This window comes from Anguilla rostrata, chromosome 10, assembly GCF_018555375.3.
Source record: "Anguilla rostrata isolate EN2019 chromosome 10, ASM1855537v3, whole genome shotgun sequence".
Taxonomy (NCBI): domain Eukaryota; kingdom Metazoa; phylum Chordata; class Actinopteri; order Anguilliformes; family Anguillidae; genus Anguilla; species Anguilla rostrata.
In genome coordinates this window covers 29,470,255-29,486,627 of record NC_057942.1, presented here as the reverse complement: position 1 = coordinate 29,486,627, position 16,373 = coordinate 29,470,255, and the positions used below count along the sequence as shown (strand labels likewise).

The 16,373-nt window shown below is 41.8% G+C and overlaps 2 protein-coding genes across 7 annotated transcripts in view; one reads left to right on the top strand and one right to left on the bottom strand.

Moving 5' to 3' along the window:
* The first annotated feature begins 209 nt into the window (after positions 1-209).
* Positions 210-10,941, top strand: naaladl1 (N-acetylated alpha-linked acidic dipeptidase like 1). The gene is made up of 19 exons (XM_064296428.1): positions 210-493; positions 1,155-1,327; positions 1,903-2,024; positions 2,961-3,086; positions 3,501-3,693; positions 4,077-4,170; positions 4,352-4,456; positions 4,937-5,022; positions 5,371-5,490; positions 6,236-6,321; positions 6,459-6,522; positions 7,170-7,237; positions 7,672-7,763; positions 7,870-7,963; positions 8,321-8,402; positions 8,852-9,025; positions 9,433-9,520; positions 9,632-9,724; positions 10,082-10,941. The coding sequence occupies exons 1-19, from the start codon at positions 294-296 to the stop codon at positions 10,257-10,259; spliced, it is 2,238 nt and encodes a 745-aa protein (XP_064152498.1). The 5' UTR covers positions 210-293; the 3' UTR covers positions 10,260-10,941.
* A 1,182-nt stretch (positions 10,942-12,123) lies between these two features.
* LOC135233163 (uncharacterized) overlaps positions 12,124-16,373 on the bottom strand; it is a 38,942-nt gene continuing 34,692 nt past the window's right edge. For all 6 annotated transcript variants that reach the window (XM_064296423.1, XM_064296422.1, XM_064296425.1 and 3 more), the window contains 2 exons: positions 15,752-15,951; positions 12,124-15,271 (listed from right to left, as the gene is read on the bottom strand). In XM_064296423.1, the coding sequence (XP_064152493.1) occupies positions 15,118-15,271; positions 15,752-15,951 (354 nt within the window). In that variant the 3' untranslated portion in view covers positions 12,124-15,117. The remainder of the gene's footprint in view (positions 15,272-15,751; positions 15,952-16,373) is intronic.

The window sequence follows — 16,373 nt, the reverse complement described above, 5'->3', positions numbered from 1 at the left end:
ATATACCTGGAATTGAAGTAGTTTCCCTTGTATTCACCTGTTATTTTGCTCTCTTCCCATGATTGAAATCAAAGGGTTAATTCAGAAAATCCTTTTGACAATCATTAATCATTAAACTTTATTGTGGAATGAGCTCCTCTTAGCCAGGGTTAGGTTTATGGACACACTTTTACAACTGTGTTTTCCTCACAATAAAGCGCTGTGACACTCAATAAAAATAGCCTACTCAGTGACATCCTAGGCTTGGGTCTCACGCTTTCTGTGGCCGCTGAGTCGAACATCGAGCGGTAATCATGCTGAAGAAGGCGCTGCTGTTTGGGCTCCTGGGGGCCGGCGTCTTCACCGTGGGAATCCTGCTGGGTCACTTCGCCATCGAAAAGAGTGGACCCCCTGCCCCGGAATGGCTGGACGATGTCTCCCGGGATGTCAACGAGGGCCTAATTGAGCGCTTCATTAAGGAGGTGGACAACATTCAGATCCAGGAGAACCTCAGGTGACCGGCCATCTCTCGCCTGGCCCTGTTATCCCACTGTCCGAAATGGAATGCACTGCGAGATAGTCTATTGTAAATATGTGGACCTCTTTAGAAAATATAATGACACATATATATCACAGCATTGTAATGTATTACAACATCTGAAAGCAGAAATCATTTTTATATTTTCCCTTAAGCTCCTAAGACCCTTCAATTAATTTTTGTCATAGAGGACACAAGTCCCTCGACTTAATCTATATATATATATAATATATATATATATATATATATATATTATATATATATATATATGCTGAAACCACATTATAAGGGACATTCAATAAAAAATAAATGATATTTGTCTTTTGGTATAAAAAAGTTCACTGTAACATGTTTTTGTCATCCAAGACACTTGTACGCTTGTATTAGTCAACAAATTAAAATACTTTAACTTCTTTCTGCTGGGTCTCACAAGGATATATTGTGAGGCATTGCAATAACTTCTCAATATATTTTAGTTGATTATATTTTCTGTATATACTGTTTCCTGTTTTCCAGCATTGTAAACCGATACTGTCACTTAAAACATAGTTTCTTTTGGTTTGGAACACTACACTGTCGAATATGAGTCTTTATCCTATGCCTCCTGTTTTTAATTGCTGTCCGCCTCCATTTCAAGGGTGCTGACTAGTGTCCCCCACATGGCAACCACGGAGGGGGACGAAAAGACGGTCCAGTTCATGCTAAAGAGGTGGAGGGACCCGGACAGTGGACTAGACGACGCCTGGAGGGAGGAATACATGGTGTACCTGTCCTTCCCCAACTCAACATCTCCCAATAAAGTCACTGTGGGTGAGTCCCATGCATCTGTCTGTTTCTGCCACGCTGTCTCATTGACTGCAGACTTCGGTCAAATCCACATTTAAATGGCAATAACAGACAGCACTCCCTAGATTACTTAATATGCTGCTTTTATTGATTAATATTTTATTAATATGCCACATTATGCTAGATTATATCAAAGACTGCATGACAGATGCATCTTTCATACTTTCTTTGAATAGAATTTTTAAAATTAAGATTCCTCCGCACAGTTTTGCGGGTAACAACAGGGTTAAAGCATTTGCAAAGTATTTGATCCACACTGCAAAGATATGTGTCATCATAAGCTAGCTGTCAACTCAAATACTAATGGAAATGATGTGACATGAAACTCTGTCAAAATTCGATTATTAATGTGAAAATATTTTAATTAATTCTAAATGCCATTGGAGCTTATTTCAAGCTTTTATATATATTTCAATGATTTTATATATATTTTAAGTATTTAAATTTTTTCATTGTGACATCCTATGTGGCATTGAGCACTTTAGTGTGTTTTTATGATGTCACCTTTGCTGTGATAAATTTTTTTTTCCATGTGCAAGTTTCCCCCTCTGACACGGTCCTGTTCACCGCGAGAGAGAAGGAGCTGGCATACGAACCAGCCCAGAACGACCCTGATGTGGTTCAACCGTACGCAGCATACTCTCCCGCCGGGCATCCAAAGGTACGCTACGTCCTCCAACACTACAGGCAACACCGCAATCATGGTTGGGATCAGTTCCAATTTTGATTACAGTTCACTGGACAAATTCCATATACATTTCACAGTGTACAATTGATTGTGAATTAATCATTGGAAGCAGTGGACCTGCAATTATTGGGAGTTTAGACATTTGGTGTTGCAGTTGGAAATTTCAGAAACTGGACGTGGATTTGGATTTGTATATTTTGTACTGGAATTGAATTAATGGAAATGAGTTCAACTCTGTAGGCTTCACACAGTGGCATTGAACGAAAGTTTGCCTTGGATTCATGCCCTGAACTCTGTTCAGACATTCCCTCAACCCCTGGCACAGGCCCCCATACTGTATCCCTGAATTCCCAGAAAATAACTTCCTTGTCTATGCATTGGTGGCCAGAGGACAAAAGGGATTGTGTTTTTGTCCACAGCCATTACATATGCTGTGTGATGTTTTATCTATTCAAAAATCTAGTTAATCACATAATTGCCCAAAGTTTAACAATAGCTCTTTAAATGAAGGCGGAGGATTGTTACCTTTTATGGTAGAGGTGCAATATATTTTGCTGTAAATTGTCTGATGAAAGTAGCAGTGAAATAATATGAGGTAATAATACCAGTGCTAAAAACCGGGCAATTCAAATAACTGCAACCCTTATCTCACAGATAAGATCGATCATTCAGATAATATTCAGTATGATGGAAGATTATTTAGCAATCCTGTTGGACTGAGAGTCTGTAAAATATTCTTAAATGTGATATGTCTCAATGTGAAGTGCAAATGGAAGGCAAAAACTTTTGTTTGTGTATTTTTGTATGATTTGTTGCTGTTTTAATGTTGAAAGGAGGATTTCTCAACCTTTGTTGTCTGTGTATGGATTGTCATCCTTGACATGCCTGTACATCTCTCCATATTTACAGGGAAAACTTGTATACGCCAACCAGGGCAAAGTCAGTGACTATGAATACCTGAACACGACCATGAAGGTTGATCTGACAGGGACCATTGCTATAGTGAGATATGGAGGAGCAGGAAGAGCAGACAAAGTAAGCCAACTCATTGGTTATCCGGGTTGATCACATTGTGATGTCACTGACTAGGCATGCCTACAATTGGTTGATTTGTCAAGACATCTTTGTACATTTTTAAGATGCTATTGGGACTCTTAGCCCTATGAAGAGTAGGTTTTTTTGGAATGTTTTTTTTTCAAAATTATAAGTCAGCATTCTAGAACTCCATTGTTTTCAGTAGTAATTGTTAGTGATCAGTAGTGATTGTTACATTAGAATGTTCAATTAAGGACATTCTAATCTCATTAAAAGACTCCTGTTATTCTGTCATTGTCAATGGCATCCATTTGAATGCCTAAAAGGGTTAAGGATGCCTATGTCTTCGCCCCATGTCTTTTACATGAGCCGTGAAGGGGTCTGTTTGAATGTTAACTGCCATTCTCCACCCAGGCGATCAATGCCTTTCCATTCGGCGTGATCGGAGTGCTGGTCTACACCGACCCCTTGGACATAAACGACGGCCGGATGTCTGACGTAAATGAGACCTACCCCCACTCCTGGTACATGCCCCCCTCAGGAGTGGAGAGAGGGTCATTCACCAGCCAATTCGGTGACATGAGGACCCCCTACCTGGCTGCCAAAGGTGAACACGTCAGTTAGACCAGTATTCACTTAATGGATCATGATTTTTCGTGGATTACAAATTATATTTCATTTTTGATTTGCTTCACTGTTTTAAGTGAAGCAAATCAAATAATTGTTTTTGATTTTATATTACATGGTGCTGTAACAAGGAAACAGTTGTCAAAAAAACACCAAGGATTTTGCTCCTAGCTGCTTTTGCTGGTCCTGAACAAACATGCCATTCTTGCGCATCAAGTCAAAAGTTTATAACTTTAGGTTTAATAATCTGAAGGATTACAAAAAAAAAAAAAAAAAAAAAAAAAAATATATATATATATATATATATATATATATATATATATATATATATATATATATTCTGTTTTTGGTTTTGTGATGCAGAGCACACATACAGAATTCCAGAAGCTGACATAAGAGGGATCCCGCCCATTCCTATCCAACCAATCGGGTTTGAGGATGCCTATGCCCTTATCTGGTCAGTGGATTGGTGACACAGCAGCGGTTGTTTCAGTATTGCTGATAACAGGACTAAGAGTACTGCTTTTGTTGATTGGTTAAGATATTGCCAGATTTGATAGAGGCTCCTGCCAAAAGTGATACTTGCAAATGTGACTGGGCCATGGCCAACACCTTTACAATTTCATTGGCTGTTGCAGTGAGCTGGGTGGGCAGGCAGCCCCAGCTGATTGGCGTGGTGCCTTCAACTGCTCGTATAACATTGGAGGACCGGGATTCAAATCCATATCCTCATACAACAACAGGTACAACAATGAAGGCCTTTAAACCTACCAAACATCATCATGCAAAACATTGACAGCTGACCGTTGGGGTCTGAGTAAGTTGCCATCTCTAAAACACTTTATTCACACAATCTCAACTCATACTGTGTTGTCATCCCCCTTGAGGTGCTGCTCTATTATGGGGTATTCATTTGTTTCGCTTGATGTCACTTCCTGTACTTTCTGCCACCTCTGGTGCTGCTGCTGCAGTGAGTAGCAGGGTAATGCTACTAACCTAATGCCACCGACACTTGCTGCAGGTATGGGTTAGCCACACTAGGCAGTGGGGTGTACCAAAAAAAATAATCTTGAGTGAATTCTGCTGATACTATACATTTAAAAATAAGCTGTATAAATTGCACTGGATAAGGCTGTCTGATATGTAAATAAATAATAATTTATAATAATAATAAGAAGAATATATTGCACACAAGGACTCTCTTGCCCTCTGCTCTCTTCAAGCGATGTGAAGCTGGATATTTACAACAAGGGCGAGCTGAGGAACTCCTCCAATGTGATGGGGGTGATCCGAGGCAGCGTGGAGCCTGGTGAGTTACCCGCAGCTTTGCTGCCCTCAGTCACAAATATGCTCGTCAAGGAATGCAGTCGGCCATTTTCAACTGCTCACGAGGCCTGTACCACTAAGAGAGTGGAGGAATGAAGATGAGAACAAAGGCAACAAGCGTGTGTTATTGCGGGTGTGTGTGTGTGCACATGTCTGTGCGTGTGTATGTGCTTGTGTGTGTGCATGTGTACGTGAGTGTGTGTCTGTGTGTGTATCTGTCCTTGCCTGCATGCACATATGTGTGTGTGTGTGTATGTGAGTGTGTGACCGTGTGTATATCTGTCCTAGCCTGCATGCATATGTGTGTGTGTGTGTGTGTTGGTTCTCTCAGACAGGTACATTATTTACGGGAACCACAGAGACAGTTGGGTGCATGGCGCCATCGACCCCAGCAGCGGAACGTCTGTCATGCTGGAGATCACCAGGGTGCTGGGTCGGATGGTGAAGAAAGGTGAGGCCTAGTGACTGAGCGAGAACAAGGACTGAGTGCCACCCAGAGACTGAGAGACTGAGAGACTCCCAGAAACTGAGAGACCGAGAGACTGAGAGAATGAGGGACTCTCAGAGAGACTATGGCACCACAATCCCTTTTCCAGACTAATCTACTGTTCAAAATGAGACTTCTCTTGTGCGGATGACCTGCTCGACACCCTACACTGAATTCAGGGGGAAGTACCAGAAGATTTCTAAATGGACACAGCACAGTCTCAGGTAGTCCAGAGGAGCTGTAGGCATTTTAAATGAGCTGTGGAGATGAGGAAGAGGAGACCAAACTCAGCAGAAAAGAGACGGCAGGGCTTCTATTCATAAAGCTTCTGAGAACAGAATACATGTACTGATCTAGGACCAGTTTTCCAGTTTAGCTCATAATGGATAAGGTTAGAATACAGCCAGGGGAAACCCGATCCGAGATCAGTTCTCCTACTCTGAGACGGTTTATGCATGCGAGATGAGAAACTATTATTATTACAGTTATTTCACCTTAGGTTGTAATGTGCTTAATGAACTATGTTCTAACAGTAAAAATAGGCTCATTAAAATCATTTGCGACCGAATAAAATAAGCGTGAGCAGGTTTAGGTGATTTGGTAAGGGCTGTCTGGGATCTCCCGGGGGTCCACTTAAAACGGCAATTATCCTTTAATTGCGTTTCTGAGAGTCACAGAGGCTCAAAGCACCGGCTGGTGTTTGTTTCAGGGGAGTGGAGGCCACGTAGATCCATTATCTTCGGCAGCTGGGGGGCAGAAGAGTTCGGACTGATCGGCTCCACCGAATACACCGAGGTACCTTCTTGGATATTCAAAATGCGGAAATCCGTTTTTGTCTCAGTCTTCCCCATCGTTCTCTGCTGGGCCTTTTGGTCAAATGGAACATCGGCGGCTGAAGATTCTCAGTTCTTAACACGGCCATTTCTCCACAGGAATACTACAGCAAACTGAGGGACCGCACAGTCGCCTATATCAATGTGGACATCTCCGTGTTTGGTGAGAACGTATAATGTGAAACGTGCTGCAGACTGCAGTCCTATGGCTCAGTGAGACTGACCTGGGTCAAATACATATTTGTTTTGAATTCAAATACTTCTCTGTGCTCTATTGACATTACTTGGTGTAATTGACCCTGCCAGTATGAACAGAAGTCAGGGTTGGCACTTTTTGAGGGTATTTAATTGGTTCCAATACACCAGACAAGATCAGTAAAGCATAGAAAAGTATTTGAATCCAAAACAAATACATATTTGACCCAGGTCTGCAGTGAGGTTTGCATTGCCTTTCATTTTCCCCTCACATAAACCACATCAACAACGATAATAAAAATATACTACATTCATTTTAGCATCTCAAAGTGCTGTGCAGTGAACCAAACAACCACCACCATTTTAGAGAAGGCTATACTCCACATTAAAGGCCATAAGCCTGTGCAATTTCATTAAATGAACCATTGCTTGCCAACAGCACTTTTTTTGTCTGGACAACCCTCATCACCTCATGTGAAAACACATGTACATTTACTGTACATACTGTACAAAAAGGGCAGTGTGATGTTAAAAGTGACCAATCAGAGAGAAGAGTAGAAAACCACATGACTTCCTGTATTGTGATGTTCCATTTGTCCTTGTTCTCTGTCCCAGCCAATGCAACCCTGAGGGTACAAGGATCGCCCAATGTCCAGAGCGTGGTTTTCACTGCCACTAAACAGGCAAGCACACAACTACACAATTTAAAAATATTAATTTATCATACAGAACAGCTTATCATATGGCAGGGAGAAACTGTTCATGAAGTGTATCAGCCTATAAAGCTGTTTATAAAGTGATTCTGTTTATAAAGCCGCTTTCATGTATAGTGTACGATAGACAATTAGTTAGGGGAGAGCACGATTTCATGACCTTCATAATGGTCAAGAGTTACAGTAATCTGTCAATCGATGATTTATTTGAACGAATGAAAAGACTTTCCTCTCTGAAGCAAACGACAATGGTTGGTCCAAACAGTTAGTCAATGATAGCATATAGTAGCAACACCCATTTTTGGTTTCATGAAACCACACTATTCCATTAGTAGAGAAAATCTCTGCCTTAAAATGGGGATGTTTTCAGGGGCAAGAAACACAGGTAGAATTTATGCCTCCAGGTAAAGACACCTGGATCAGACTCCACCTCCGTCTACGAAAACTGGATTCGCTTCTTCAACCGGAGCAGCCCTACCCATGGATTGGTGCCAAAGTGTGTCCATTCTTATTGCTGCTCACTACAATTCCCATCATTCCGTTTTCCATGACTATCCAGTCCATGACCCAATGGGCTAATTTGTTGCCTTTTGTTCAAACAGTGTGGCCTTCCTGACAGGGTCAGGAAGTGACTATGCTGCCTTCCTCCACTTCCTGGGCATCACCTCCATGGATATCGCTTACACCTATGACAGAGTATGTACCACGCAGTCCTAAGTGTCCAACAATGCTTTCTTCATGATTACTTTCATGCCTAGATCGAATACAAACATTGTTTACAGTTAAACCATTTGTATTGTGATTTTTAACAGAGACAGCTAAAAAGACCTGAAGGAAAAATAACCATATCCCCTTCAGACATAAATAATTCCTGAAGATCATAGACAATTTAAAAAGGAACGTCTTTGTTCCACCAATATTCAGAACAAATAGAATTTTTCATACATTTTGGCCAGCAACACATTTTATCGAACATTCTCAGGGATTTACTTAAAGTATGTTGCAAACATACTGTATTTGACCCAGGTCTGCTGCTGTTCTCCTGAATTGTAGAGTAAAACCAAAGCTCGGATCTACCCTGCATACCACACGGCCTACGATACCTTCGAATACTCTTCTAAATTCATAGATCCAGGTGAGGTTTCTTCTCCATGTGTGGCTCTTGGTAAGGATAAAAGGACATCTACTGATCCAAATAAAACACGAGATCTTATGTGAAGTTGTTCTTTCAACATGAAGTGACAATTCTTTGTTCTTGTTGGATAAGTACACATTCTTGCCGGGTGCAGGCTATAAATTGGTTGACTGGTGGCTGGACTAATCAAGACAGTAATAAAGGATATATTTAATCATGTGATTGTCTCTATGTTAACACGTGTCAATCAGAAAATTACTCTTACACTGGTTTGTAATACATGAACGCAGTGATGAGAAACCAGAGGTCAAAGGTGAAATGAAGTATCCTGTTGGATGAAGACTGTCAATATATTGTGCATTAGCATGGTTGAAGAACTTAATGCTAATCTCTCTCTCTCTTTCTCTCTCTCTGTCTCTCTCTCTCTCTCTCTCTCTCTCTCTTCTCAGGGTTTACTAGTCACCAGACAGTGGCGCGGACGGCGGGGAATGTGCTTCTGCGATTGGCCGACAGCCTCCTGGTTCCCTTCAACTGCAGCGACTACGCAGAGGGCCTGGAGCAGTATCTCAGCGTCAGCCTGGAGAACTTCAGCGATAGCCTGGCAACAAAGGGCATCTCCCTGGGTGAGATGGAGGGACAACAGGGTGCGGGAAGGAGTGCAGCGAGGGCGAGAGAATGATAGAGGGAAGGATGAGAATGGTAGAAGGAGATAGAAAAGAGAGGGAAAAGTGTGATGAACGGAATGGGGTTGTGGGAGGGTGGAGAAAGCAGGAAAAGCCTGGACAGAGCCTGATGAATTTGTTACTATTTCTTATTGGGTTTTAAAATGTCTATTTAATGTGCTGTTAAATGTTGTTGTTTTATCATTTTATTCGTTTTTTGTTGTCATTTTTACTATATATGCTTTTGAGTTACTGAATTTCTACTACTATCACTATTATTATATAATAATAATAATAATTATTATTATTAGTATTAAAGTACTGAAAGGCCACTGACTCTGACAGAAGGCTCACATTTCTCACTCCAGAGCCATTGAAGAATGCTGTGGCAAACTTCCGCACAGCAGCCACCAGTCTGAACAAAATGATCCGGGATTCCACCCTCGCCAAGGAGACGTGAGTGATGTCCAGGGGGTGTGTTCCCACCTGGCTGCTCTCCGTAAAGGTAGACCACAAGCGGTGACATCATCGAGCATGCCTCCAACCCAACTCCCGGTTCTCTTTCAGGCCCCTGAAGGTCCGCAGGATCAACGATCAGCTCATGCTGTTGGAAAGGGCTTTTCTGGATCCACTGGCTTTCCCTGAGAAATATGGCTACAGGTTCAGTGCCTCCATTTTGTGCATTTTGGCTGTTTCTTTTTTGTGGACCCAGGTTTCCAACAGCTATTAGCAACACAGAGCACAGTCAGCCTTTTCTGCCACTACCTCTATCATTCTTGACCTTTATTTCTGTCCTGAAAAATATCTTTTCTTATACTCTCCTTCCTCTTTATCTCTCTTTCTATACCCCCGTATCTCTCCTCTCTCCCTCTTTCTTTTTCTCAAATTCTAATTTAAATACGCTTTAAGTATATGTTGTACAGATTGTTTCTCTCTCCCTCCCTCTCTCCCTCACTCTCTCCCCTTGTCTCTCTCTTTCCCTCTCTTCTCTCTCTCTCTCTCCCTCCTCTCTCTCAGGCATGTAATCTGGGCCTCCAAATCCTCGCCGGTTCCCACCTTCCCAGGGCTGGCCGATGCATTCGCCCGCGCACAGGAGAGCAACCTCCCCACGGACTGGAGCCAGGTGCACAAACACCTGTCCATCATCACACAGGCCATCGAGGGCGCCGCCTACACCCTGGGGGATGTCATCTAGGGGGGAGGGGTCTTCCTCTTCACCTGCTGACACACACACACACACACACACACACATTCTCTATCTGAACCATGATCCTCAAAAACAATCCCAATGCACTCATCAATTTTCCCAAACTGCAGGGTAAAGACCTATTATTGCGATTGTTCTTCCTGTGTGAAACAGAGCAATCTCCCTTGTGAATATTACATTTCCTATACCCTCTGAACCATGTTCTTTAATGAGCTGTAAGGGTTAGCCCCAGAAAAGCAAAGCAGAGTCTTTATATACAGACTTACACCAGCAGTATGTCAAAGACTGAATGTACAAACAGTCTTTGACATTTGTGAGGTAGTTTTGATTAAACAGATTTTTGAAAGTGAATATAAATTAAACATCAGCATTTTTTTGGTTTCATCTATGAATTTGGATATGTGTAATAGGAAAGTGCCCCACACTCATACTGGTTGGGTTTTTATCCAGTAATGTGCAGTACTAATACTTTATTAAAAGTGTCATTCATCCCTATTTAAAGGGATGGTTAACATTGTCATAAAACTGCATAATTTCTCTGGTTCTACCCCTAACAATAATGAAATATAGTGCCAATGTATATGTTTCACAATATATGAGCAAATATACAAATAAATTTCAGGTATTTCAATATATTTAAAAAAATTAACTTCTGTGAAATACACAGTAACATGCCCAGTGTTTATTCAACTCTAACAGATTACGAGCCAGCATCTTCGTGATATATGCCAGCATATTCCAGTTCTATACAAGTCTGTTTCAATGGGACTAGAAATTTTCACTATTTAAAACCAATATTTGAACTGTGATAACTGTGACATATTGAGATGAAAATAATTTTAGCTTCTATTGTATATATTTTTATCTACAGAAATGAAAACTTAAAATTGTAGCGTAAATTGTTCAACAAGCAGCACAGTGCCAATAAACAGCTTTTCAGAAGTTATTTTTCAGAGATCTTACGGACTAAATTTTGCAGCTTGAGTGCAATTTGCATCTGAACCTGAGGGACGGGATCAAATGTGCAGTTTTATTAATAATTCATCAGAAATGCTTTGATATGTCACCAGGGCTTCTCTCTGAGCTCGGTTGCTCATGGGTTGTAAATACATCAGGCTGCTGCCAAGAATGATTTTTACTTCTGTGCCACAACGAATAAACGCATTAACCACACTCAGAGCTGGTTCTAGGCATAGATGACACAGGCGATCATCTTGGGCCCATACTGTCTAGAGGGGCCCCACCTGTCAGGTTTGGGAACCCCTGTTCTAAACTGTAGGAAGAATTTTGAGTCTAGTGTCGAAGTGTCCCTGAGCAAGACACCTAACCCCTAACTGCTCTGGTGAATGAGAGGCATCAATTGTAAAGCGCTTTGGATAAAAGCGCTATATAAATGCAGTCCATTTACCATTTAGATGGGCTGATCAGATCCTTCAGTCAGATTCTTAATAGTGTTCTAAATTATTAATATCATAGTTGGTGTGTGTCAATGAAATAGTTCTTAATGGTTCACAGAACTTTGCTTCATATTGCCTCATCTGTGCCAGGCAGTTTGTCCATTATTTATTAGCTTATGTACCCACAACCCCCACCCCCAACCCCCCACTTTTAAAGTATACTCTTTATTCATATGTTCATTCTTACTGAACCAGTTTATATTCTGTACTTTCTGTACATGCAAGACAGCAGTGGCCCACTTTGTGTACCAATCCCAGGCACCTATCCCCATAATCCCCTACAGCAGGATGAAGGACTAGTGCCTTCCTTGTTCTTCTAATCTTTGGAGAAAGTGTGTTTGCACAGAACCTGGCACACCATCATAAATAAACAGATGAGCACAAAGGAGACCGACCACAATTTTTTAAACTTTTATTCTGTATACAAAGAGACCAGTTCCAGGTGTTTACTCTTGGCAAGGTCCAAAACCCAGGGCTGCAAAGAAACACAGGGCTCTCACGCTCATCTGGTTGAAGGGTACATTTCTGATTGGTCCTGATTGGCTGATGAGATCTGTTAGACCCAAGGGTATTCTGGGTCCTGTCAGAAGTGTGCCCGGCTTGTTATAAGAATGTCAACAGATTAGTCATGAGGTGAGACACTGATTGCTCCTTTGAATGTTGCACTGACCAATCAGACTGTTGCTATGGTTACACTCAGGTAAAGCATTCACATATTGGGTCCCAGACAATAAAACAGGGTTAAGAGAGTGATTTTACATTACTTATGGAAAACAGAGGAGTTCCACCATTCACAGTGTACATTGGTACAAACCAATACAACAAATGGTGTCACAAATTGCTGGATGCTTTCTGGCTACTCCCTGCAGCGATCCTGGAAGCACAACTAGCACATATCCACCAATCACCATTGGTGTTGTTTCATTGGTTGATACCAACATACTGCGGGATTGGTGGAGCACCTCTCCTTTTTCTTCCAGTAAGGTAACGTCATGCCGGTCTTATCTCTGTCTTATTATTCCTGGGTGTCAACAGACTGTCTGTCTTCACCATGCCCGGTGGTGCGCTGTCCTGCAGGCGTCCAAATAAAAATCTCAGAGGAGAGCAGTACGTCCACAGGAAATGAGATCAAATAAGATGGATACACCTGTGTGTTTTAACACGACACGCGGTGTGACAAATCCCCCCTCTGCTGTGCAATTATGAGACTTATACACGGGGACACTGGGAATCTGTGTCCTGTATAATTTGCAGTACCCAAACAAAACCACTGTACTTAGGTATAATCCAATTTTGGTTGTCTTGACTTTAAAAAAAAACATTTATAAACCTGGATGTTAATACAAAAGTTGCCAAATGCATTGTTGCTAAATCTTTCCTTTTAAAAAATAAATAATGCATGTTTAGATATGCTGGAAATATTTGCATGTTATCAAAATAACGATTGAGAGCTGCAATAGAAACCATGTTTGAATCCTGACCTTTTGAATTGAAAAGAAACAACCTTAGTCAGCACTTATATCTTTACAAATGCCTTTTACCGTTTAAGAAGCACTGTTCTGCAGTACAACTTGGATTATTTGAGCTCTCAATTTCTGGCACTAAATTAAATTACACGAAAAGCAATTTAACTGACATTCCAACCAACATTCTCATAGCTCAGTAATCCATTTTTAGAAATTGAAACTTTGTATTCCAATAAGAAAACAACAATCAATAATAATTCCTGGCAGCCTGGACAAACCCATTTAAAATTTCTGCCAAGAAAGAGCAGATGAAGCATTTTTCTTCTTAAATGAATGTGAAAGGATACATTGCAAACAATGTGCTAAAATGAGCCGTATTTGTATTCTTCTTGTTTAGGTGTGCTTCAAATTAAACACTGGTTGTCCAAAAAGCAAGTTAATTTGGTCTCTCAAAAGGTTTAATCGAAAGAGGTCCCGGTAATGGCTTGTGTTTGCGCCTGGTCGGTTGGCTTAACACTGACGGAGTTTCCAAATTTTGTTCACAAAGACATGCGCAGTGCACACAAATGTGAGGTAAGGAGTTCCGCACACTGTAAACAGTGATAAATAGACAAAACAAAAATAAAATAAGGCGTGCGGATGTCTGATAAATGGCAGTGTTCCGAGAAGCACTGAAGCTCCAGTCCTAGACTCTGTCAGGTACCTACTGATTTTGATGCCTGTTGTGAATACTGAACTCTGACTGTACGCATACAATTACTGATGTCGTGATGACAGAAACAAGAAAATACCCATTTTTGAGAACTTTCACACATGCAATACAGTTCACCAATTTAACAGCCGTCGCCAAGCACCTGTGTTACCTGCAAGCCATAGAGTTTTTATACTTCAAATATATTTATATATTTTAATTTTAAATACCCCTAACTACCCTCCCCTCCCCATCCTTCCCACCCTCTCACCTCCCTCATCCACAAGCATTTGACTCTACACTGTTCTGTTCTGCCAAAATAAGTCACACTCACAAAACGGTGCAGCATATTGCTTTTAAGACATCTGCAAAATAAAGGAAACACTACTGCCTGTCTTCCTATCACAGAGACTGTTAACAGAAATATGAAGTTCTTCAGTCTTTCTCCTACAAGGGCTTGGCAATGCATACTGCACAAGCCACACCCATCTGTGGCCACACCCCATCCACTGGCTCCTCCCACCCCCATCATGCACAGTTGAACAAGTCAGGCCAGGCCAAGCCAGGCTAGGGGGCGTCTTCAAACACTCTGCAACGTCGCACTGTGTGAAAACCACTCTTTGCCAAGAAAGACGTTTGGACAACGAGGGTCACACACATTTTACCAGACATTACAACTCCTTAGTTGAGTATAGCCACATCTTTTGATGGAACAGCCAACCCCCTTGAGATTATTCAATCAGGAACCAAAGACGCTCTATGGTTATTTTGGAGTTTTCTCCTGGTCCTTGGCTTGTTTCCAAAAATAATTCATTTTCCCTTCCACGCCTTAGCAGAAGTCCACTAGAGGGGTCCTATGATTTAATTGGGCCACTAGTTCAGGCTGTCCAGATGTCATTGGTCCACTCAGGATAGGGAGGGAGGGGCCTGGCAGGGTGTGCATTCAGAAAGAAAGGCTAGTTTTTTTTTTTCTCTAACGGTAGAAAACGGCACTAGGAGAGAACTCAGTTTTGTTACAAGGCATGCATATTTAACGCTGAAACCAAAGAGAGTCCTGTGAGGTGAGTGTGTGTGTGTGTGTGTGTGTCTCTGTCCACATGTGCATGTGCACGGGTGCACATTTTGTCTCTCGAGTGTCCTTGGGTTTAATTTCCTCTCGTCCTGTACGAAGTCTCGAGTCTGCTCCGCGCGGTCCTCAGGAGAGGCCACCGGGGGGCAGCGTTCGCAGAGGGTCAGACCCGGGGGGAGTACGTTGGGTTTTTTGGCACCTCGGTGTAGGATTTCAGCTCGTAGGGGATCCCCGTGTCCACCTCGATGGACTTACGGGAGAACAGCAGCCGGATATCGTCGTGCAAGTAGAGCTTCCCAGATTTGGAGCTCTGGAATCTGAGCAGAGAGGAGACAGAGAGAAGGTTCTGGATTATTTAAATTATTTGTGTCACCAGCGTAGGAATAAGGCAGAATAGTCACACATTCTATACACCAGCTCTAGGTGGTTTTGTCTCCCAACTTAAACATTACAATTTAGCGCGTCTTACTACTATTTTTTTAAAGTACTAGGAGTCAAAAACAAGTACAATACTGGGGAAATGGACAGTATTGTAAAATGTCTCGTAAAATAGTAACACCTGGAAACTCCTGTAGTTAAGAAACAGAGAGGAGGGAAGGAACACAGGAGCTGTACATCTGGTTTGTCTAAAAAAATCAGGTCAGGTCAGGTCAGGTACAAATCCTGTAAGTGATGCACGTCCTTAAGTCTCTTTGGAAAATGGCATCTTTCTGTGCAACTAAATCCAAATACTAATGCCAACAGACAAAAAATATAGAAACCTAGAGAAAAACACAAGGATGGAAAGGTGGTATCACCTGAGGTGTATCAGGTAGCAGAGGATCTTTTTCCTGTCTGTGGCCCCTCCCTCTGGCCCCTCCCCTTTCCCCTCCCCCTCCTCCACTGGCACCAAAAAGATGCGATGGCGCAGGAAGGTCATGTGATTGACAGGCATGTCCCCAAAGTTGTAGGTCACCAGGAACATCTTCACCACGGTTTTGTTGGGGTTGAATAAGGTCTGTGGGGTGGGACAAAGCACGAAAACAGTGACTTAGGAGGAGGAATACATTTATGAGCGTGTGTGTGAGTGTATGTGTGTCTATGTTTGGGAGAGAGACAGAATCAGAGAGAAAGAGAGAAGAAAGAACAAAGACAGAGACAAAGATAGAAGGAGACTTATTTATAATTTAGAGAGAGGTTTTTATATTTTTAATTCATTGACACTTCCCTCTAATAAAAAAAGAACTTGTCGCTCAGTGGATATGGTGAATATGACTTTGAGCTGATAGGCACAGAGGGCATATGTTGGAATAAAAATGGGTTCTTGTCATGCTAATTAAGCCAAATGAACTGAACTGAACTGTGAAAGAGGGAGTGAAAGTGGGGGGGAGAGGGGGGGGTATTGCCATGGCTCTATGCTAAAATGTTATCCAAGGAGCA